The sequence below is a fragment of the Rhineura floridana genome, chromosome 5, assembly GCF_030035675.1.
Source record: "Rhineura floridana isolate rRhiFlo1 chromosome 5, rRhiFlo1.hap2, whole genome shotgun sequence".
In the NCBI taxonomy this organism is placed as follows: domain Eukaryota; kingdom Metazoa; phylum Chordata; class Lepidosauria; order Squamata; family Rhineuridae; genus Rhineura; species Rhineura floridana.
The window spans coordinates 42,213,657-42,239,288 of NC_084484.1; the positions used below are offsets into that span (position 1 = coordinate 42,213,657).

The window sequence follows — 25,632 nt, forward strand, 5'->3', positions numbered from 1 at the left end:
CTTTAGGATCTGTTGCAGAAAAAACTAATCAAAACCTACCTTGAAGAAGCAGGCCTACAGAATGTTGTATTTTCTGAAGTTCAAACGGTAATTGTAACATTATTTTAAAAATAATTTTAGCTTGCAATGCACAACTTGACACCAAAGAAGTTTCCAAACAAGTTATTCTTATGGATGAACACCTTCAATCACCTGTGACAGAAAGAACTTACCTATCAGGACCGGAGACTCCTCAGAAATTGAACTACTCTGCCAGAATAACAGAAAGTCATTTAGGAATGAAAAGGAAACTTTCTTTCTCAAAAGACTAGAGATGTAGACATAGGATTTCTTTTTTGCTATTTGCCACTACTCTGTGATAAGGTGTGATTCAGGTATTACAAATCTGAACTGAGGCTTAGGAGGCGACCTAGATGCTCTGTTAGAATTTTTGGTGGCTAGTTCTAAAAAAACAATTACAATAATTTCTGTTAAGCATTGCCAAATAGGGTTGCCATCATTTTTCTTGATGCTCTGTACCTCTAACAGATGCATGACAAACAACGGGGGGTAAGTTTTCTGGCATTAGTGGACTGAGTGCTTTTAATGCTACCACTGGTGATGGCAGTGCTTTTAATGCTACCACTGGTGATTGCTAGTAACCATTTTTATTGCTGTCTATAGTAGCCAGTTTTAAAATTATGATATTTTATACAATATTGTTATAAATGCCCTGCTGGATCAGACCAAAATCCTATTTAATTCAGTACTCTGTCCTCAGAGTAGCCAGCCAGATGTCAGGAATGGATGAATCTGTCAATTTTGGCTTCCCTCTATTTTTCATATTTTTCACACTGAAATTTAGATTTCCACATTTCTGCAGCAATCTGCATTTTTTTAAACAAAGCCTCATGAGAATTCATCAGATTTTAATATGAATTTATCCTAACAAACATATTTTGTATGCACTTTTGACTAATATACATTTTTGTAAGCAATTGCCCTATATATAACGCACCTTGTATGCTATTTTATTAATATTTGCATTTTTATGCGTGTGTGTGTGTGTGTGTGTAGTGCCTTCAAGCTTATCTCTGTTTTTGTTGCAAAAAGCTGTCCTGGATTTGCATTCTAAAGATACACACAGAAGAGGGATTTCTATTCCAGATTTTTATTTTGAAAAATATTATACTGTTTTGAGACTACTCTCTTTTTGGTCTATTTTATTTTGACGAATCTGTTTCTTGACGATTGCCATTAATTGCTTCGATCCTGGGAACTGCATTTTGTTTACTTAACTATTGGAGAGATAAGGCTGTCTGCTCTGTTTATACTGTGATGTCACCAAGTTTGGAGTATTAACCCAATTGTTGCTGAAATAAGAAGTGGTTTTCCTATATTTTTCTTTTAAAATGGCAATTAAGAAAGTGGCTGAGAATCTGGAAATAACTATGTTTCAGAGAATAATGAATGAGATTGAGATAACGAAAATTGAATTGAGTAAAATGAAGCAGGAGATTAAAGATATAAGGGTCCCTGTGAGAGAGGTGACCCTGGAAGGGGTCCCTGTGAGAGAGGAGACCCCAGAGATTGGAATAGGGGTCCCTGTGAGAGAGGAGACCCTGGAGACTGGAATAGGGGTCCCTGTGAGAGAGGAGATCCCGGAGATTGGAACAAACGTGGAACAGGAACAAGATTTGGAGTCTATGGACTTTAGAAATAAAATCTATTGTTTGGAACTTAATGTTATCTCTGAAGAAATTAATGAAGATTCTAGAGATAAAGTTATCAATGGCATGGATTATCTTCTGGACTGGAATGATGTGATGGAGCCCAATATAGAGAAAATCTATGGAATTAACTGCAGCCATGTGACAATGGAAAAACTTTTAAGAGATGACCCAGTGTATTTTGAAAAAAAGAACAGAGATATGATTTTACAGCAGTATTTCAGCAACTTATTCAGAATGGATGGCAAGAAAATATTTGGGATAGAGGTAATTCCCATCAGACTCTTATTATATGACTATGGCTTTGACAGCAAGATTATTATGGAATACTGATAATGGAAGATTGGATATTGAAATTACTGGACTTAACAAGACTACTGAAGATGGAAGATGGAAAATGGAACTAATAGAGATAATAGAACAATGGCTACTGAAATTACTGAACCTAACAGATTCTGATGTGATGGATTAATTGAAATGTTTATTTTGACTATGGTTATGACAATAAGATTATCATAATTAGTAATGAGATGGATTAATCGATATGCTTATCTGGAAAAAAAAAATTGATAGATATATTTCTTAAAGAATTGAAACCTCTCTTTGACTTTTTGTGGAAAGAATAAAGTAATGTTTATGAGATTTGATGATTAAGTAAGATAACTACTGGAGGAAAGTGATTTTATAATATGACTTAAGAGACAGGATTGCTATATATTATAGACTTATAACTGATTTGATCTTTGACAAATGGGAAGTCAATATTTTACTCTTTATTTTTTATTTTTGTTTTTTTTTTTTTTCTTCTTTTCTTTTTTTCTTTTTGTTTAACTATTTTTGATTTTGTTTTTTGTCTTTGAATGTTTTATGATTTTGTCTTGTATGTTTTATGAAAATCTGAATAAAAATTATTGAAAAAAAAAAAAAAAAAAGAGAATTCATCAGATTTTAATATGAATTTATCCTAACAAACATATTTTGTATGCACTTTTGACTAATATACATTTTTGTAAGCAATTGCCCTATATATAACGCACCTTGTATGCTATTTTATTAATATTTGCATTTTTATGCGTGTGTGTGTGTGTGTGTGTAGTGCCTTCAAGTTGATTCCGACTTATGGTGACCCTATGAATAGGGTTTTCATGAGGCTGAGAGGCAGTGACTGGCCCAAGGTCACCCAGTGAGCTTTATGACTGTGTGGGGATTCGAACCCTGGTCTCCTACCTAATATATTTTTGTACACATTGTTTGGTTGGAGAACCCCATCACAAAATCTGTACAAGTACAAATTTCAAAGGATATATGTGTTTCAGTTTGCATATTAGTTCAACCAGTGTGAATTAAGTCGTTTCTCATTAAAATGCAAACAAAAATGAATTTTTACCCCATCCCTAACAGATGCCTATGGCAAGCCCACAAGCAGGACATTATCGTAACAGCACTCTCCCTACTTGCGACTCCCAACTAGTATTCAGAGGCATACAGCCTCCGACACTGGAGGCAACATATAGCTATCATGGCTAGTAACCATTCTTGTGCACTCAGTGGCGTCACTAGGGTTGGTGTCACCCAGCGCGGTAACTCATGGTGTCACCCCCATGGACCTCCTCCCGTACCAGACCATACAGAATCCTTAGTAATGTTTTTTGTACTAATGTTACTCGTAAATCGTAATTCCCGTATATCACTGAATGTAATGGCAATAGCAGTGACAAAAACTAGCAAAATTAAAATTACACCTTTAAATTACAATATCATATGCACAGCCTAAATGTATTTACATTTATACATAGTTTCATGTGGTTAAAGTGAAAATTCGGTGAGAAAACAATAGAATTCAAGTAAAAACGTTTAAGAACTACATCAAAATTATGTTCATTTTAACATTAAACTTTACTGTTACATGAGATACATTAATGGATTAGGTTTGCATAATCAATAACGGCCCAAATAATGTAGAAGTTGTAGACAAATGCATATGGAAATATACTCATAAATGAAGTAATACCAAAAAAATGAACAGGAACAAATACACAAGCATTTCAGCACTTAGTGAACATCTCGACTAAATCAGAACTTTCCTTTCCTGGCCTTCAAAGCTGCGAACTTGTGAATCACTTCATCGAAATGAATGCCTTTCGCCAACTCACTTTCAATTGATAATATCGCAAGATCGGAAAGCCTTGACTGTCCCATGGTAGATCGCAAATAGTTCTTTATAAGTTTCAGCTTATCACTGCTAATACATATACTCAAATCAAAATTCCAGGAGCATAATAAGTGGTTACCATTACAGTCCTCAAAATGTCTCTTATAAGTAACAGCAAGTGACACTATAGCATGTCCCATAATGGAATTGAAGCAAAACCTGTAAAATGTTTAGATGAAAAAAAATCCATCTACAGTTTATGTTCCCAGATGCATGCATGTACTTTCTTATATCAACAAACAAATAAAATAGCTGCCTCTTCCCAGGGATGCATGCCTGCTGCCATCATTATTTATTTTTCGGTGCCAGGCAAAAACATTTTTCACCCAGGCTTTTGGTCCTTAATTTGGAGGGTATTAGGTGTACTTGTGGGCGGCTCATTTATTGCTGATCTCTTAGTGATGTGACTTGTGTTAGACCTGCTTTTTATATATATATTATGGATGCGTTTTTAGGTTTCAATTTGTTCTGGTTTTTATACTTACATTTGTATTATTTGTTAGTCATTTGGGGTCATTTCTTCTGAAAAAAGTGATGAATAAATGCAATTATTATCAACAACAATTCACTCCTGCCAGAGGTGAGAAGGCAGGAGTAGCACTCAGGGACTTAATTGATTGGATGTTTTGTTTTCTTACTATGTTGTTAACTTACTTATGTATTTTTAATATTGTACTTTTACTCTAGTTGTAAATCTCTTCTGGACTGTTGCAGTGGGATGCGATATATAAATTTAATAAACCAAACCTAACCTACTTGTGGTAGTGGGAAAACCTGTCTTTCCTATCTCAACACTGAGAGATCCGTCTCCACTTCTACGCATGCAATAGGATTTCACCTCTCACAGCCCTACCACCTATTATAAGGACTGGCATTGTGCTAGTCTGTAAAAATATGATGCCACACAACATGACTGCAATTGTAAAAATGATTCAATATTTACTGTAATTGTAACATCTAATAAGCAAACTATAAATCCTGGTACCAAGAACTCTAGAACATGACAGCTGAAAGAAATAATTTCAAGATTAAATTCAAAGTGACTATTCAAGAACAATTTATTTTCTGATTGTCAATATATAATAATTAGGGGCTTATTCAAGAAAAGTGGTTTGAAAACAGCGCTCGTAAACAGCCAGCAAATATAAACAACTGCAACTGGTACTAGACTGACTCAAGTCTACTTAACAGTATGACTAATTAAGTACATCAACATCTTTCCAACATGTCCTCTGCACTGTTTCATTCATTACTTATTCATTGTTGCTCAGTTTGTTATTATGGGCAAAGACAAAATAAAGCATCATGATACTGCAATTTCAGTTTCTGATTTCTTAAAATATGGCAATTTTGTGAGCTTAACTACAATTACAGGTGATTACAAAAGCAAAGATGTCTGAGGATAAAGAGGATCACTACCATTATTCTAATACCATTATAATGAAGTACATTATTATATTGAAGTACAATTTAAATGTGGTTGGGAAACCTTTACAGAAGTGTTGGTAGTTAAAATTCATTGATGTTTTATATGAGAACTGTTTATAAACATCCTTGCAGTGCAGTCCTAAGCATGTATCCTCAGTCTGAAGTAAATCCCATTGTGCTCAATGGATCTTATAGTAGACAGCACATTGAGGACTGCAGCCTTATTGTAGACATTCAACTATTTGGGAGACCAGGGTTCAAATACCCACATAGCCATGAAGGTCACTGGGTGACCTTGGGTCAGTCACTGCCTCTCAGTCTCATGAAAACCCTATTCATAGGGTCGCCATAAGTCGGAATCGACTTGAAGGCAGTACATTGACATTTTTATAGTAATAATGAAACTTAAGCATAAAGATATCACATACAGTAACATGAAGCACATCAGTTATTATTAGTTTTTTACAAAATGATTTAACAATGTTGTAACATAAAATATGCAGTCAAAAGGGGGAATCATTTTACGTTTTCACAAATTTTAAGTGAAAAGTTTAAGACAAAGACAGAATTAGGAATATGCTCAATAAAACAGAAGGGGAGAGGAAAACTATAAGGAGGAAAGGACGGTACCTTCCACCGTGGAACCACTGAGCACTGTTTTTCCAGCAACCTCAGCCTGCGATTCCTTTCAAGGAGGGCAAGGGTGGGAATTCCCACTGCTAGCTGCGAGGGGTGTCCCTTTAGGAGTACGGGAGCTTTCTCCAGTTCTTATGGCCCCTAGAGGGCTGTCCTGTTTGTCCACTCTGAGTCACCTGACTCTGAAGAAGCCACAAACCTGCGAGGCCCTGTGAGGAAAGAACAAGAAGAGCTAGCAAAAGAAAAGAGAGCGAGGTGTGCACCCGCGCGCCAGGAGTTGTGTATTACATGCATCAAAGCACAGGGCCCAAGGCAACTGCCCCGCTTCCCTAGGGGCGGCTCTGGATGTCACCCCCTCTGATGGTGTCACCCGGTGCGGTCTGCACCTCCCGCACCCCCCTAGTGATGCCACTGTGTGCACTGTGTGGAGAAGTATCTCCTTTTGTCTGTCCTGAATTTTCCAACATTCAGTATCACTGAATGATCCCAGGTTCTAGTATTGGGGGGTGGGGCTTGTATCCACTTTCTCCACATTATGCATAATTTTATATGTTTTTAGCATATTCTTCCTCCGTCATCTTTTTTAAAAGCCTTTTCTCATAGGAAAGTTGCTTCAGCCCCTTGATCATTTTGGTTGCTCTTTTACAGCTCTACAATATTTTTATTGAGGTGAGGCAACCAGAACTGTACAAAGTATTCCAAGTGCAGGACCACCATAGGTTTGCATAATAGCATTATAATGTTGGCAGTTTTATTTTCAATCCCTTTTCTAATTATCTCCAACATGGAATTACTTTTTTCACAGCTGCCCACCACATATTGGGTTGACATCTTCATTGAGCTAATCACTATAACCCCAAGGTCTTGTCCCTGGTTAATAACCACCAATTCAGACCCCCACAATGTAAGTAAAGTTAGGATTTTTGCCCTAATGTGCATCACTTTAAACTTGCTTATATTGAATCACATTTGCCACTTTAATGCCCATTCACCCACTTTGGAGAGATCCTTTTGAGATTCTTACAAACCCCTCCCCCCTTTTTTTTTAGCTATCTGGAACAATTTGGTATCAGCAAACTAGGCTACCTCACTCCTGATCCCTAACTTTAGGTCATTTATGAACAAGTTAACAAATATAAGTCCCGATACAGATCCTTATTGGACTCCATTTCCTACATCCTTCTATTGGGAAAAAAGTTAATTCCATTTATATATTATTGTGAGCCTTCTGGTAAGAATGTTTTTCTAAAATACAAGATATTGATCTACTAAATAAATGTCAACAGAAATGCAACAAGAAAGACGTTTTCTGTTGAATGCTAAAATTCTGCCTCTTATGCAGCTAAAACAGCTCTTCCCCAGGAATTTGGAAGCTTGTGAACAGTGGATAAAAACCAATGACAACTCGGCCTCGACTGTCTCACTCCCTCACCCACTTGCAGTCTCCAGGGGAAGACCAGAGACTTGGCAACCCTAATCTGGGTAGATGGATATGGAAAGTAGCTAAAATCATTTTGACATATTCATCTATCCAGATTAGGGTTGCCATGTCTCTGGTTTTTGCCTGGAGACGCTGGATTTTTGGGGTCCTCCCTGGGTCTCCACATGAGTGAGCTCAATCTCCAGACTCTTAGCTGTCTTTTTTTTTTTTTTTGGTGGTCATGTGTGATCATTCACACAAAAAGGCAAGAAAGATTATATGCACCACAGCATATGCCAACATTTACAGTGCAATCCTGTCAGCGTCTACTCAGAACTAAGTCTCTTCACATTCAGTGGGGCTTACTCTCAGCAATGTATATTAGAACGTCCAGGTTTAAAGCAGGAGCAGGAAATCTGTGCCCCTCTAAGATGTTGCTGGACTAAAACTCCCGTCATTCCTGACCATTGACTAATAGTGGCTGGGGCTGATGGGCGTCCCGTAAAACCTGTAGAATCACAGGGTCCCCCTTCCTTTTCAAATCTTAATAACACTAACCCATTTTTGAAAAAGACAGTCTCAACCTCTTCAAGGAAGCAAAACAGGCGCGTTTTACCGGGCCAGTAAAACCAGAAACACTTACAGCGTATCTAAATTTTGAAGAATTATTCAGAAGAACTCCCCACGTAATGTCTCTCATGCCTTTTCTCATATTCATTCGGGTCACTTATATGACATAGTCCCCGCGCTCTGGGCGGTGAATAACCAAAAGGGGATAGGCTTGGTAGGCTGGGTTAACACAACAGTGGGGGGGGGGAGATGTCTCCCTCCAATTACATCAGTCGAGACCAGAAGGGGGAGGGGAGAAAAGAAACCGGGTCGACCAATGCGCCGGTCCATTTCCAGCAGGGAGTAATCTTACATTCTCCCGCGTTTTCTCTCTTCTCCCCCCCCACCTCACTTGCTATTCGCCACTCGACTGTTTTCCCGCCCAGTGACAAAGCCGCTGTCAGAGCGCCCCGCCAATGGGTGCTCAACCCGATTAATAATCCCACCTCCTCCCATGCCCGACGGTGGGGGAGACGAACTGAGGGAAGTGACTTCACAATGGAGCCCTCTTGCCCAATCATAAAGACGGCACGACCTCTGCCCAATCAGAGAAGAGTCCCGTTTCAGGCTACAGCCAATGGGAGAGGTGCAGCCCGGCGCCGGCAGGAGGAGGTTGTCTTGCCGGGAGGGTGGGGAGAAGTTCACAAGAGCGCGGCAGTGCCGGCTCCGCCTTCCTTTGGTCGGTGTGAGGCCTGGAGTCTCCTCCTCCTCCTTCCTCCTCCCTGCCCGGCCGGCCTCTCTCTCTCTTTGGTAGCCATGGCGGCGGCAGCGGAGCAGGAACAGCAGCAATTCTACCTTCTTCTAGGCAACCTGCTCAGCCCGGACAATGTCGTCCGGAAACAGGCCGAGGTGACTCGCGGTTTCGTTTTCCTTCCTGTCCTTCTCCACCGGCTCCAGCCTTGGCCGCCCGCACTTTTCAGAGCGGGCCTTGCCCTGTCAGCCTCCCAACGCGTTGTGTGGGGCCCTACTGAGGCCCACGTGCTTCGGCCGGAATCTCCAAACGAGGCGGCCAGCCGTTGAAGCCGTTGGCCGGCAATTAGCGGGGCTTGGCGTTCTGGCGCTAGCTGCCTTTTCCTTCCTGCAAAGCCTTAGTCGGCTTCTCCACGTTCTCCATCTCTGATCTGGTTTTTTCTTTTAGCCGTTTATAGCTTCAGCAATTCCTCCCTCCCAGTGTTTTCTCCCTATCAAATACGGGGGTTCCAGGGATTCTCCCCTCCCCACCGCCTGAGCCCTTCATGTTCCTGGCTTGCTCCCCCCCCCATGTTCAATCCCACATACTTACTGTTCCCACGCCACCAGTCGCCGACACCTTTCTTCGCCCCTTTCTGTCACGGCCCCCTTTCAATCTTTAACTTTTGATCCTCCACCTCATCCCTGATCTGGTCGCAGGGGACAGGTTGGTGCCACGATGGCATCCTTTGAGTCTTATCAAATGGAAGGGAAGGGTCATAGTCCTCTTTACTCTTGGGAAGTGCTCAGGATATGCTGGTAATATATATACACTAAACTCATTGGTTATTAGGTGGGTAGATGCAAATACTAGGGTGGTTCATGACAGATGCTGTTGGAGGTCACTGATTCATAGGGTTGCCATAAATCGTAGTCAACTTGGAGGCACATAGCAACAACAAAGATGCAAATACTACTATGCAGGCAATGAAAAATGACTAACTGAATAATTCTGTGTTGACCTAAGTTTTGTAAGTCACTTGTTTACATTGACATGCGCTATTCCTTGCTAAAGTGCCTGTGGGAGGGATCTGTTTTGTTTGCCCTCTTGGAGACACTGGGTTGGACTGTCAGGGATGGGGCCAAAACTGAAGAAAAAAATAGTGGTATGGTCACAGTTCAGTTAATTTGGCATATGGTAAACGGAGTGATTCTTAAAATAACTGTAATGTGTACTTTTCCCTTCCTCCAGTTTACTGTGGTCACAGAGGGATGCAGATCACTTTTGAAAACTTGTTTGAGATCTTGTTGCCTGAATTGTGAGATAATAATGCTCTGTCTTAAGCTTTGTGTTTCCTAACGTGTGAAGTTGCTTCAGTGCTTAATAGAATACTGAATGAAGTCCCCCTTTGTTTATGTCTTATTATTAACTAAAACTCAGGACTACAGAATTTTCCTGTAATTAGCAAATTAGGATAATGCTGTGTTTCCACCAATAGGAGTCTTTTACAGTCTTTATTGTAAAGCCTAGTGGGGAATCTCTGTTCCATTGAAATAAATGCCAGGATCTGGCTTAGCATTTTCTCATTGGATGGCAGTTCTGGGACTTCTATCATTTACATCACTTGAGTGGTCAGTAGAGTTCAGCACATTCTTTCATCATGAACAATACTATTAAGAAGCTGCTCCTCGTACCCAGTCTGATTATTTTTCAACATTGTGCATATCAATACTATCAATTTAATTACTGTGAAACAGCTTGGCATACCTGTATGTTTTCTGAAACATGGATGAAAGAAGAGGTGAATAGAGAATCTGTATACATTTTCTCATTGAGCCACAAGTAGTATGATCTGGTTCTAAGGACCTCTGTGGGGAAAATACCTACTACTTAATGGTGTATCATATAAAAGTTACATCACTTGCATGCAAATGTAAATAGCATATTGCCCAACTGTGATAGTGTCCAGTTTCTAGTATATCTAGCTTGGATGTGCTGTTAATCAGATGTTTATATCTCCATGTTCCCTGAATGCTAACTGCTGAGTAGAAAGAGCAGAGGACTACTGCCTTGATGCTCATTAGAGCTTCCCAGAAACATCTGTTGCAGTAGATCTGAAGTAGGGATGGGGAACCTCAGAGCCAGGGACCAAATGTGCACCTAGAGGCCGTTCTATTTGATCCTCAGGACTATTCCTAGAACGTACTGCCTTGCTGATTTTAGAAAGTAGTGATTTTGTCTCATAAGGAAAATCAGAAAGTAATAGTTAGCTGGAAAGAATAGGTGGTACTTTATAGAATATGGTAGGTAGTGGGTTCCTTCTGGGAGGAAGGGTAGGATATAAATTTAATAAACAAATTAAATAAATAGTGCTTGATGACAGATCAGTTCCATAGTTAAGAACAGAGCGTGAACTAAGTGATATTGCCATGTTAATATGTTAGTCCTGCTTTGTAAAGGAAAGGATGAATTCAACTGTCATTTTTTCAGAATTACTTCTTAATTGATTTAAACTGTATTGCTGCTGTCCTGGTTTGAAGTATAGTTAAATACACATCTCTATGTGTTATTTGTAAGTGGCTTATTTGAGAAAGAAGAAGGATGGAGTAACATTAGAATTTTTTAGGTATTCTTTGCAGAGCTTGGAAAAGTTACTTTTTTTGACCTACAACTCCCATCAGCCCCAGCCAGCATGGCCACTGGATTGGGCTGATGGGAGTTGTAGTTCAAAAAAGTAACTTTTCCAAGCTCTGATTCTTTGTGGTAAATGAAAATATGTGGCTCCCTTCTTGCTTCATAGGCGTTTAAAGCTTCTCTATGTGAATTAAGGGATGTTCTCCTATAACAGGACCTTATATTGCTGTGTCTCTGTTCAGTAAAACTGTATGGTGAATCAAATTTGTTTAAATTAAAATTAATCTCAACACAAGCACTTATGTGATATTCTTTCTAGCAAATTTACTACTTTGAACATATTTAGAATGGTAAGTCAATGTCTCACGGCTTTTTAATACTAACCTGTTTCTGTTTTTTTCTTTTACAGGAAACATATGAGAACATACCGGGTCAGTCTAAAATTACATTCCTTCTGCAAGCTGTCAGAAATACTACTGTTGCTGAAGAGGTATTTTCTAAGAAACTTCTAATTCCTACAAATTGTTTATAATAGCAGACTTGCAACATTGTTTTATGTTGTACTAAAGTGAATTAGCATTGTATTTAATCTTACCAGGTGGAATAAATACCTGAAAAGCAATATATCACTAGTAATACCAGTAGGTTAAAGAAGAATTATTGGAAAGATCTCTCTGTTACTACACTACAGAAGTAATGGTGAACCACAGTTTGGCTTTATGAGAGGAAGCAGGCATGATTATAGAGTTCCTTTCTCTCCTTCACCATAAATTGGAAGCTTCAGTTCCTATTGTAGCGGCAAACTATCATTCCTCCCCCCCCCTTATACCAGGATTGCAATCCATGGTTTGAATAAATCATTGTTTTGGATCATAATTTCCCTTCTGTATATGGGTCAGGGCATTCTCCCCTTCCCTCCACAACCCCCAGTGCCCCCTAAAATTCTGTTTTGTGAATTGTGGGTGAGAGTGGTGTGGGACATGGTTCAGGAGGATCCAGATGGAGGGGGGAGTTGTTGGAAACCGCTTCCTTACATGAACAGAGGGGCAAATTAGAATCAAAGCTGTTGTGTTTTTAATAAATTTCTCATTAGCATTTCCTTTGCCAAGCAATTTACATTGCTCTTCTGCTCAAAAAAGCTTAGATACAAAGTTTGAGGAGGCATTCATAGGAGTTGCTGATAGGAAAGCATTTGTAACTGATACACACCTCTTGGCTTGTGGTATCTTGCAATTCCCTTATTGCATTTATCTTTTTAGAAGATTTTGTTGCCCACGCCTCCTTGCATTACTGGTAGTATATTAGGTTGTAGTTTCCATCACAAACCATAACAACTGTTGCACAAGAAAGCAATAAGCATGGCAACTTAAAGTGCTATGTGTATAAGTTGTGCTTGTGTTAACATAGTATGCAAATTTAAAACCAGCTATATCAATATTTAATAAAACCAGTGAGTATTCTGGCATGTATGCAGGTAGAATAATCCCATTTTCTATTTGTCAGACCTCAATAGCAAGAATCTATACAGCCTCTCTGTTGAATGGCACTGTCATGGTAGTTCTCACACAATGGTTGTCTGTTCTTCCACACATTCTATTTCTGTGGTCTTACACTGGTCCTCTGATATTTGGCTGCTCATTTAGCAGGATTGCGTGTTAGCTGTCTCCCCTTTCCCTGCTGCTCACCACAGTGTTACAAGTTCAACATGCCACCGATGTTCATTGTACTGATTTCTTTGAATGCACAGAAACATAATTAACTGTCAGTATCTGAGTTGAAATAACTGATAATTCATATTATTACTGAGATTAATATATTTACTAACCCCTTATTTTTTTATCGTTTGGAACTTGTTATTTTAACTTGTTTGTCTGAAAGAGTAAATACTTAAGTAACATTTGAATGAATATATTTTGATAGAGGCTTTAATATTTGCTTAATCTGTATCCCATGCATGTTATTCCTTCATATTAACATGAGGATGAATTAGAATGCTCAAACGATGTTTCCATGTATATTTTAATGTGTTTTAGAAAACCTTTTCTTTAATTAAGTGAAGTTCTTTACTAAATGTTTCTAAGTTCAAAGTTCTTCTAACATAGTCAGTTCCCTCGTTTAGTTCTTATACCGACTGTGTAATGAAATAGCTGGGGGGGAAATAGTTATATGACTAAAGATGCCAAAAATAGGTATGGCCGAGTCAGCACTTTGGCTCAATGTCTAGGTGTATTTGTGAATGCTATGTAGCAAAATAGCATTACAAAGAACAGAAGGGGAATTCATTGTGTTGGAATTATTTCTCTCCCAGCAAGCATTCTAATGTATATCTGTCTTACTAGGCTAGACAAATGGCTGCTGTGCTTCTACGTAGACTTTTGTCAGCTTCTTTTGAGGAAGTTTATCCAACATTACCCCCTGAAGTTCAGTCTGCCATCAAAAGTGAATTGCTCTTGATTATTCAGTTGGAAACACAATCTAGCATGAGGAGAAAAATCTGTGATATCGTAGCTGAACTGGCCAGGAATCTAATAGGTATGTTATTTATATCTCTTAGATGCTTTTTGTGTCTGAAGGCACTTAAAGGCATTGTATAACATAAACTTAAAATAAAATGAAAAAGCATAACAAATAAAGCAGACACCCAGAAACAATAATTTTAAAGGATGAACAGCTTGCAGAGTCAACATAGTCCAGAAATGTGGCCATGTTTGATCAGGCAACATCATCCATCCATCTTCCTAAATAGAAATGTTTTCACTTGCTAGAAAATAATCAGAGGCAAGCAGATTATTCTAGAATGTAGGTGCCATTACAGAGAATGACTTGTTTAGCACCTTCCCTAATCTTTTTGTGGTACATAAGGTACAAAGTAGGTTCTTCCTGGCAGATCTGAATGAGCTGGGAGGACCATATTGGAAAAGATGCTCCTTTTCTGTATTTCTGAATGTTGTCCTGGTAATCTTCATGAAATGTAATGCTTTTGTTCAGATTTTAAACATTAAAAAAAAGCATGGGCATCTCTGTACGTAGCCCATTTATTATTTAAAGCATCTTTTTCTTGCTCTCACTGAGAAAAGCTCCCAGGGTATCTTACAAATTAGTATAAAACCAAGACTATCCATTCTGTCACACAATCGAAAAGGATGAAAAAAACAAACTCAGGCACAAGTGTTTAAAGTTACATAGTTCTTATTATTCCATTGAGTCAAATGGAGCTGGTCTCTCAGCAAAACCGGTGGAGTGGTGTTGGTGCTCTTCTCCTTCTGCTGCAGCCTGATGGATAGGTAGAGCTATCCCTTCTGAAGTAATAGAATTACCAGGTGTTCACCCAAAGAGAACTGTTTTATTAATAAAAAGCTTCAGTTCAGCAAGAGTATGGAATCACTTACTCACTGCTGTTCTACTATTTCACGCACCCTCTTCCACCTGCAAGTCTATGGCTTTGTTGATGTCAGGTTTATTGAAGTTCTAATTGGAGTAGTGGGGCCAGAGGTAGAGCAGATTGTCTAAATCAGGGTGGAGAACCCTTTTCAGCCTGAGGGTAGCATTCCCATTTAAGCAGTCTTCTGGGGGCCACTTGCCAGTGGTGTGTGAAGCAACTAATGTTAATTTGTACAATAGGCCATTTTTTACACACTCATACCTTCTCTATCCTCCATCTACGTAAGCGAGAAGCATTGTCAGAATTCAAGGACTCATTTTAGCCAGGCAAAAACACTTGAGGGTGCAAAGCAGGGCTGGGGTATGGTCTGGGGATCAGCTACTGGGCCTCAAACTTCCCATCTCTGCTCTTAGTGCTGTGAAGCTTTAGAAAATACTTACGGCAATCATGCAAGAATATAAAGTTCTTATGGGAAGGGTTGCTCAGCTGTGTGTATCACACTCCAGAGCCTATAAGTAATTGTTATAAAAATTTGGCAGTTTTGCCCTTTAAGAGAGTAATACAAATTCTTAGTTCAGGTTGAATATTGTGGTTTCCTTTTGGTTTTAATTTAGGAAATTATTGTGTCAAGAACTCATGTCTTCATGTTCAAATTCTGTCTCTTCCAGATGAGGATGGCAATAACCAATGGCCAGAAGGCTTGAAGTTCTTGTTTGACTCGGTCAGCTCTCAAAATGTGGGCCTGCGTGAAGCTGCACTACACATCTTCTGGTATGCTATTGCTAGACAAGCGCATTGTTGGTCATACAGCAGTGCAAGATTGTCAGGCTGTTGAAAGTTTCTTACTGTTAGGAACCACATCTTAAGACATGGCTTTCTGACTGGCTTGTGAAAGAACCCTGGGTTCCAGGTTTATTGAAAAGATGAGTAATGATGGGCAGTCAGCCACAGGGGAGTTTTTGACTGTATTCTAATGCATATTCCAATTTACTTGGGGCAACAGTGAGGCCCAAGTGGCCTTAACCATTTCTCTGAGTAGGCACCTTGATCTTGCACCATAACCCTGTCTTAACCCACAGGGATTCTGTGACTGACAAGTTGATGTGCAATGCTCAGCATGAAGATTTTACGGCCTCAGGGACGCTTAAATATACATTTTTGTTGCCTATTTAGGAACTTTCCTGGAATTTTTGGAAATCAACAGCAGCATTATTTGGAGGTCATCAAACGGATGTTGGTACAATGTATGCAGGATCAAGAGAATCCAACGGTAACTCAAAACCTATTTTATTTTTTGTCTGAAAACTCTTGTTAATCTTGGAATGTTTTCTAATTTGAAAAAGCAAATGTCTGAAATGAAAACTTGCTGCAATAGTGGAACAATTGATACCATTGGCCTATCGTTCTGGGCTGCCTTGTTGGGATGGGACTTGGAAGCATTGTTTTACAGTGGTTTTGGTTCTCCTTGGGAAGATGGTACTGGAGTTTTCCTGTTCGAATCTTGGTTGTTGGCCTATGGTATCCTTCAGGGTGCCATCTTGTTCCTCATGCTAGTTACATGAAACCATTGGATGAGGCCATCTTGGGCTTTGGGAGTCACAATATCCTGATGATGCCCATGCTTGTCTCTGCTTTACATCTAAATTCGAGCAAGGTGTTCAAGTCCTGTATTGGTGTCTGACATTGGTAATTGAGTGGGATTGAGAGAGAACAAACTGAAACTTAATCCCAACAAAATAGGTGCTTCTGTTCAGTAGATCAGAGGATACAGGTGTTACTAGTGCTCGTTCACACACTCAGGTTCCCAAGGACATGTAACAGAGGTTTAACCTGTCTTGGATGAAGTTGCACCCCTGTGTAAAAGCTGGGTTTTCAGTTTGGATATATTCCTGGATTCAGCCCTGAACCTTGATGTCAAGGTTTTTGCAGTGTCCAAGAATGCTTTTGCACAGCTAATGCTTATGTACCAACTACACCTGTTCCTGGAAATATCAGATTGGCCACAGTGACACATGCCTAAGTTGCCTCTTAGTTATATCTTATTTGTACTCCTGTAATATTTTCCTTATGGCGCTGTCTTTGAAGAGCATTGGATACTTGTTCAGAATGCTATAGCCAGACTTACTAGGGCTGCTTATAGGGAATATGCAACTCCTGTGTTATTAAACCTTCATCAGCTACTGTTATGTTTTTAGGAACAATTCAAAATGCTGATTATGACCTATAAAACTAGGGAACAGGTTATCTGAAAGACCATATTCTCCCATATGAGATCTTTGAGAGAGACCAATATCTGAAGCATATTTGGCAGGAACTCAAGAGAGGGTCTTTCTCAGTAGCTACAGTGCCTCATACATCTGGGGTGTATACAAGTTCCACAGAGAATAGAATTTTCCTCATGAAATCAACTGAGATATGGTTGGGTGTAATGTCCCTGTCTAAGGACCCTCCTTGATTAACATTGGACGTTGTATGTGACTGTATACTCACAGTACTGCATTGTCTCAACCTGATATAGGAAGAAGAAAGCTCAGGATGAGCTGCTTCTTTCTTCTAAGGATGTTTTCTAATACATGGCTTTAGAAGGTGTCCTGTTTCTCTAGGTCAAAATTTTAGTACTGCAGCTATGTACCTGGATCTCTGTATGCATGGAACAAATAACTAAATATCTGGTGCAGAGAGAGTGGATGTGAGCACAAACATTACAAGTACATTTGACTTACAAGTGAGTTTAAAAAGTTTGAGAAACTGTATTGTACTGATTTAATGTCTGATATTTCTTCTAGATCAAGACACTGTCAGCTAGGGCTGCAGCTGCATTTGTTCTTGCTAATGAGCAAAATCTTCCCCTTCTTAAACATTTTGCAGACTTGCTCCCTGGAATCTTGCAGGTAAATGTTGTCCCATGTATGCTCCTACAGGCATACGGCTGATGTTAAAGAGTGTTGCTGTTTTCTATGTCAATGATGCATGAATTTTGAGTGTGAGCATCAGTACACTAGGTGTCAGTAGTAAAAGTTTAAATATAAGGCAAAGCCTGATAAAGAATACACTGTAAATGGCTAAAAACCAATTTTGCGCTTCCTCTGTTTAAGCTTTAGTTCACAAGGACATGTGCAGGGGCAGCTACTATATTTAAATACTAAGTATTAACGTTTGTAATAGGGAAGTTTGGATTCTGTGGTAGAATTTGAATGTTGAAATTAATCTCTTAAGGGTTTTTTTTTAGTAATTGGAGCTTTGTGGTGTTCAGAAAGTCTGACTGAAGCACTCTTAATTTAAAATATGTTCATTTAGAATATATTTCCTCTTTGCTTCACATATACTGCAAAAAAGATTATCCTTAAACTGATACTATGCCGAAAAGGTTACTCACATGAGGAGAATCATGAAACGCCCAGTGTGCTTTGAAAAGAATCTTCATCAGGGGAAAATAAATATCCACAGTCTATTTATCCACTTATTTATTGCTAAATGCATGATAACGTGACATAAGGCATCCTTCACACTTGCAAACAAACCTAACATTTAGCAGTAGTAGCCAGCATGGTACCCTTCAGATGTTTGGGACTACAGCACCCATCAGTTCCAGCCAGCATTGCCAGTGGTCAGGGATGATGGGAATTGTAATGTACAACATCTGGAGGGTACCACCCTGGCTAGTCCTGATGTACAGTGTCTGCAAATCTAAAGGAGTGTTACCAGTGTGTAATGCGAGATTTTGAAATATGTTTGGCATTGTCTTTGTCCATTTTTTGATGCTAAATAAAACCCTTTTTCTTTCCCAGACTTTTAGTGGGGACTGATGGGTAATACTTTGCACTTGCTGTTGTCATGCTGTTTGGGAGGGGTTTAGTATTTGTCGTCAAATGACACTGTAACATGCAAGATGGAAGCAGTAGTCTGAAACCCTGAACCAATATGACCTAATGCTAAATCCAAAATGAAGTAGATAAGCCAGGTGTAGCCTAGGTTAAAAAATAGAAAATGCATTATAAAATAGACTTGCAGCATAATTCTACATAGCTCTACCCAGAAGTAAATCCTATTGAGTTCAGTGGGACTTACATCCTGGTAACTGGGTATAGGATTTTAGCCTTAATAGTTTTAAACTTAGGCAGGTGCAATGATATCTCAAAACCTTAACAACATTTTCTCACAAACCAAACTACTATAAAAATCAGGTACGTTAAGCATTCACAAAAGCTCCCTAGTTATTGCATGCAAAAAAATTCATTCCCTGGTCAAGTGGGAGAATCTATATCTTTTCACCGAGGAGTTATGATTTTTCCCCAGAAGCTCATCTGAAAATGGAGGGGATTTATGCACAAGGGGGAGGGGGGAGATCTTGAGGGAGTGAAAAGGAATATGAGTAAATAGAACAGGTCTTAACAGGCTAGTTCTTACTGAAATTATTTGAATTGGCTTAGTGAGACAAGATAAATTTTTTCACATTTTGAGTTCTCCAACTAATGCGCCCTCTAGTCTTAGGTTACGAGTGGCAGTTGCCCTATCTTGAACATTGAACAGTGTCTTCATAATGCAGAGCATGAATTTGAGTGTGAATTAAAGGTGAAAGAGGTATTAACTGAATTCTCTTTTAGGCAGTAAATGACTCCTGTTACCAAAATGATGATTCAGTACTAAAGTCTCTTGTAGAGATTGCAGACACGGTTCCAAAGTATTTACGCCCACACTTAGAGCCTACATTACAACTAAGTTTGAAGGTAAGTTTCACTGTCCCATCCCAATACATGTTTGCTTTGTTAGATATGTGGCCTAATTGTTAGTGTTCTGCTTAAATATTTTTTTATTTCAGTTGTGTGCAGACACTAGTCTCAGTAACATGCAACGTCAGCTGGCCCTTGAAGTAATAGTTACATTGTCAGAGACTGCTGCTGCTATGCTGAGAAGGCATATCAATATTGTTGCACAAGCTAGTAAGTAAACTTACTTTCTTTTATTATTTTTCTTCTTGATTAAAATTAAAACAGTTAAGACAGCTGTAGCATGGAATTATTAATTAGCTAAAAAAAACTTGCTCTGGACAAACAGAGGGGCAGAGGTGTTTTTAAAAAGCCAAAATTCTGCTGATCAGCTGTTTGGCGGGGGGAGGCTGACTCCATCCCACTCCCCAAACGCCACAGGGTGTTGTTTCATCTTTTTTAAAAAAGCTCCCAAGTATGCAGCTCTGACTGTTGAATTGAGAAAGGAGACTACATGCAACACTTAAGTAATGCAGTGAAGAGGAAACTAAATGCTTATTAGTTTTATTAACATGGATATTTCATGCTAATTAAGAAGGTATTCCTACTGCTACCCACGAGATAATTTGCTATGACCTGAGAGCTGTAATCCATAGGAACTCAGCTTTCATTTTAAAAATCCAAGGGAACCTAAAGTGTTGTTCCTTCCTATAGATTTCAATAGGAATGATTTAAGCACACACAAGACTCTCTTAATTAAAAGTAATAAGATGTAAAAGTGATTAACTGGCTAGCTCATGCACCAGGTATTTGGAGAAAAAGAAATGTGCCTTGCAGACTCAAACACAATATAATTTTTTAAAGTCTTATGATCAGTTTAACTTCATGATTGAAATTCTTGTTCAGTTTTCCAGTGCTGTAGTTAAACCTCCTGATTTGTTTTTTTATATAGACCAAGTTCACACCAGGCCAGCAGTCAACTTAATATGGTGGAGTTCTGATATCTCATTTGTGCCTATGTGAATATATTAAGCTAGTTTTTATTGAGTCAGTTGATGGGACCATCTAGCTCAGTATTTGTATAATGTACTTTCCTATCCCAGCAACACTTTTTAGGTAGAAATGCTAGGGATTGGCTCATGAGCCTTCTGCATGCAAAGCATGAGCTGTAATAAGCCTTCCCTGCGGGGCAGTCACACCTCATTCATGTATATAACTGGGAAACAGTGCCTCACAGTCCAAAATTACACTTGGTACAATTTTTTGAAATATGTGCAAGTGTCAGATCGCTTCAGGAATTTCACTGGAATGTGAGGAAGTTGTCTGTTAGCATTCAGAATTGCCATTAGAATTTTTTGGAGATTTAACAATGTTAATTTCCTTAGTTCCTCAGATGTTAACGATGATGGTTGACCTAGAAGAAGATGAAGATTGGGCAAATTCTGATGAGTTGGAAGATGATGACTTTGACAGGTAAATAAGCTATTTTTTATTTAAAAAGAAATTAAATGGTTCACCTGTCTCAAGGGTTCCTTTTCAATTCAAACTGCCTTTTTGGATATCTACAGCTGGCTTGCATGTCAAAGCAGCCCTCACATGATCACTTTAGGAATGCATGGGCCTACCATCACTCCTAACTGAGTTATGCTTGTGTAGAGGTGCAACTTTATCAACTAGCACCTGTTACGTGAGTGGTGAGGCTACTATTTCTGCTATGACTGCAGCAGGTTTTGGACCCATTGCAGAAAACATTATCTGGATGTGCAGCATCCACATTGAGGTGCCGGCTCATAAACATCACCTTCCTGCAAAGGCAGCCTAGTATTCTTACAAAGTGATCAGAAATTATCATAATACAGAAGCAGCCCTTAGATTGTAAGGTTGATGCTGATGAGAAAAAATGGTACTTAGAGTTAATTTTCTTACCTTAATTAATAAACCCAAATGTTTGTGAAGGGACGATCCTTTCTTACAAAACAGAAGTTGCAAAGAGAAAATGTATGTAAGGAGAATCTCATTCTAGATTTGCTTCATTTAATATAGCTTGAATTCAAAGTGACCTGTACTTTTGCTTGTGCATGGGCCTGGGGGCATGGTCAATTTCCAGTGATTCTTCTCTTCCCTCAACAGAAATTCAGGAGGGTCACAGGGGCTGGAGGGCAGGGGGGTCAAAACCCCAGTTGTGTGTGGTGTTCTTTGAATCCAAGGCAATATTGCTAACTTCTTATAACAGTTTCTGTACCACTTACTAGATACTTCTATAAAAAAATCTGTTATTTCTAGAGTCATATTTCCTCTCAATCATTCCTTTTGTTGAAATCATAATTTTCAAAAGTTTTGACTTCTGTTATAAGGGGATAGCTCTCAGAAACTTCATAAGAATACACCAAGGTGGATTGATTTATATTAGTAATATGATTCATGTTTCCATTTGTAGAGCAGATTTTTTAAAGGATGGTTCATTCAGACAGGAATAAAATCCAAAGGGACCTGGATAGACTAGAAAATTGGGCTGAAATTAATAAAATGAAATTCAATAAAGACAAATGCAAGATTCTGCATTTAGGCCACAAAAACAAAATGCACGGGTACAGGATGGGAAATACCCGGCTTAGCAGTAGTGCATGTGAGAAGGACCTTGGAATTGTAGTGGATCGCAAGTTGAACATGACCCAGCAGTGTGATGCTGTGGCAAAAAAGGCAAACGTGGTTTTGGGCTGCATAAACAGAGCTATAGTTTCCAGGTCGAGGGAAGTAATAGTCCCACTATATTCTGCATTAGTCAGGCCTCATCTGGAATACTGCATTCGGTTCTGGGCACCTCATTTTAAGAAAGATATAGACAAGTTGGAGCGGGTTCAGAAGAGGGTGACGAGGATGATAGCCGGTATGGAGAACAAGTCTTATGAGGAAAGGTTGAAGGAACTTGGCATGTTCAGTCTGGTGAAGAGAAGGCTGAGGGGTGACATGATTGCACTCTTTAAGTACCAGAAGGGCTGTCACATAGAGGAGGGTACAGATTTGTTCTGTGCTGCCCCAGAGGGTAGGACTAGGTCTAATGGTTTTAAGTTGCAGGAGCGTAGATTCAGATTGGACATTAGAAGGAACTTCTTGACAGTAAGGGTGGTTTGGCAATGGAACCGACTGCCTAGGGAGGTAGTGGGATCCCCGTTGCTGGATGTCTTCAAGCAGAAGCTGGACAGCTGTCTGCGGGAGATGCTCTAGCTGTGGATTTCCTGCTGTGAGCAGGGGGTTGGACTCGATGGCCTACAAGGCCCCTTCCAACTCTATGATTCTATGAAATTTAGTGATATAACCATTGAAGTATACTTTACAGCTTGCTTGGAACATATATCTTTGCTTGGCAATTCCTTAGTATATTACGTGTATGCAAAAAACAAAAATGAATAGTGTATTTACTGGAGCAGTTTCTTCACATGCTGGAGTGTGCTTCAGTTTTCTTATGAACTTAAATTGTCATTATAACTTGAGATTTCAACCATTTAGAGTTCATATAGGAGCAGGAAACTGAATAGAAGATGGTTTCCTATGACTAGTGATCTTTTGACTATAGCAACCTTGGCAAACAGTAGGACATGGGCTGAACTCCTTAATGCCCTGTATGATCTCCTATTACAGGGCTAAAATTTATTTTTATTTATAAAGTTATTCATATGCCGATTTTCCAGACATAGCTCACAAAAGGTAGCTCACAGTATCAATATAACATCAGCATTATAAATGTTTTGATGAATTTGTACCATGATAAATGAACAGGCTTAATACAAAATCTATGCAAATAAGTTTTAACTTTAAGATGTCTTCTGAAAGGTGTGTATCTGAAGACCTCTGTGTCTGAAGGAAAACAACTGAGTGCAGAATTGATTGGGTTGCATCCAGTTAGTTCATATTGGAGGAGGCCCCATTGAAATCAATGGACCTGTCACTCAAGACTAACTTAAAACTCCATTGGTTTCAGTGGGTCTACTTTGAGAATGACTTAGTTGGATGCAACCCATTGACTATTATCTTAAACATTCAACTCGTGGATTTTAAAATTTGCTTACAAACTTATTCTAGCAATGCAGTTGCTGGTGAGAGTGCATTGGACAGAATGGCATGTGGCCTTGGTGGAAAACTGGTTCTGCCTATGATAAAAGAACATATTATGCAAATGCTTCAGAATCGTGAGTAATTTTGGGCTTTGAGCAGATGTTACAACATGGTAATGCGTACTTGCAAGGTGCAATTTTTTCTTCCAGGAGCAGTTCTGAGCACCTCATGGGGTGCCCAAGTATATTCAAGAGTAGCTTCTTGAAATGCTGTCATTGATGTTAGGAAGGGGGAGCTAGAAAGCCCTTTATTAATTTTTCTTATCCAAGATTTAAATGTTCTGGAAATGGGTTCGTCAGGAATTATTTTATTCTACAATCAGGTGGTTGTTCATTGCAACTAGAAACACCCTTCCTCCAATCCCAAGTATGGTCCAAGAATGTGAACGGGAAAATCCTACTTCCGAGAAACAGGAATGTCTTCACTGCTTGCCTGGAAGCCAAGAGAAAGGTATTTCATAATCTTACCATCGTTACCAAGGCAGCACTGCTGTGTATTTATTATTTATTAAATTCCAGTGGTGAATGTAGTGGGCATTCACTCAAAGGAGAAAAGACATCCTTCAAAATAGCCTAGTCCTAAGCCAGGTTCTATAGCTGATTGACACTGTTGTTAAATAGATGTATGAGATCAGAACAGTAGTTCATGACATTTGTCTAAACAAATAAATGGGTGGTAGGATTGCATCTGTCTGTAATGTGGGAGTGGAGAACTGGATCTGGCTAGATCTTTATTGCACTGCATCCTGTGGGTTAACTTTGACAGGTGGGTGGGACCACCAACCTGGCATAATTTCAACATGTGATTAACAGCTGTCAGCGTTCAAAAGAGGTTGATGTAAGAGCTGATTAGCTGATGGTTGTTTACAGGGGGATCCTTTGAAGACTTTGCAGAGGGGAAAATGCTCCTAAAAACAAGAAAAATGCTATTTTAAAAACAGCATTTTTTTTCTTTCCAGAGGAAGCAGTTTGTATTCAAAGCACTGGAGGAAGCGCTTTGAATTTAATCCACTTCCTCCAGTCCTCTTAGCTGCACCAGGGAGTTCCCAAAAGCCAAATGCTGGCTTGCAGAGGCCAGCACAGGGCTTTGAAGCCCCAACAATCCGGTGACAGTTGAGGCTTCAAGTTTGGCATAATATAGCCTGTAGGCAAGAGGTTCCCCACTCCTGCTGTACATCCAACATACATCCAAGTGCCACCCCTGCTTCTTAAATACCAGGGATACATTACCTTGAACACCTTTTTAGATAGAAATCTAAGTAAGGCTCAATATTTTGTATTACCAAGCATATGTTGTATATCCAAATTACTGCAAGCATATAGAAGCTGTGGGTAGGGTATGTGCAGCAGCAGCATTTGATTACTTACTTGGACAAATACGGGCATAGAGTTTTTGTATATTGGAAAATAAGTCTACTGTCATGAACTAGTGTTCTGATCTCATATCTATATAACATCAATGCCAATTATCTATGGAATCTGGCTTAGGACCAGGCTATTTTGAAGGATGTCTTTTCTTCTTTAAGTCTATGCCCACTACATTCATCATTAGAACATGCAGCAGGGCTGCCTTGGTAACAATGGCAAGATTATGAAATTCCCTCCCTCAGGAAGCCTGGTTGGCTTACCTCTCCTTTGGCTTCCAGACAAGCAGTGAAGTCATTCCTGTTTCACCAGGCCATTCGACTTACTATGTTATTAGTATTAGTTAGTATTTATAGCCTCTCTTCTACAGTAAGTATCCAGAGCAACTTAACAAAAACAATAAACAGAAACATTAATGTGTACATTTGTGAACATGGCCATGAGCTTCTTTTAATCAAATGTAACACTTAATACATTCTCATAATAATGATGTCATATCCAAATCTCAGGTTTTCATCACATTTTAGAGTGAGGCATGTCTGTTTTGGAATTGCATATCATTCACAAATCTCCGATTTAGATGGCTTAAGTCCTTCAAATGTTCATCAGTAGAGGCGTCACATGTTGCTTGTCTACACCGTGTGACTGCATCATCAGCTCACAGTCATCTCTTCCAGCAAAAGTAATCTTTTGTACCTGCCTCTGTTATGTAAATGTTCACACTTTTCTCAAAGAGTTACTCATCAGTT

The 25,632-nt window shown here is 39.2% G+C and overlaps 1 protein-coding gene across 1 annotated transcript in view; it reads left to right on the plus strand.

The window, feature by feature from the left end:
* The first annotated feature begins 8,611 nt into the window (after positions 1 to 8,611).
* The window catches only part of IPO5 (importin 5), a 56,128-nt gene continuing 39,107 nt past the window's right edge, over positions 8,612 to 25,632 (plus strand). Inside the window, exons 1-10 of the mRNA XM_061626552.1 lie at positions 8,612 to 8,863; positions 11,728 to 11,808; positions 13,658 to 13,850; positions 15,369 to 15,471; positions 15,874 to 15,970; positions 17,487 to 17,591; positions 19,305 to 19,427; positions 19,520 to 19,640; positions 20,792 to 20,879; positions 23,487 to 23,593. Coding sequence (XP_061482536.1) covers positions 8,771 to 8,863; positions 11,728 to 11,808; positions 13,658 to 13,850; positions 15,369 to 15,471; positions 15,874 to 15,970; positions 17,487 to 17,591; positions 19,305 to 19,427; positions 19,520 to 19,640; positions 20,792 to 20,879; positions 23,487 to 23,593 — 1,111 coding nt within the window. The 5' untranslated portion in view covers positions 8,612 to 8,770. The remainder of the gene's footprint in view (positions 8,864 to 11,727; positions 11,809 to 13,657; positions 13,851 to 15,368; positions 15,472 to 15,873; positions 15,971 to 17,486; positions 17,592 to 19,304; positions 19,428 to 19,519; positions 19,641 to 20,791; positions 20,880 to 23,486; positions 23,594 to 25,632) is intronic.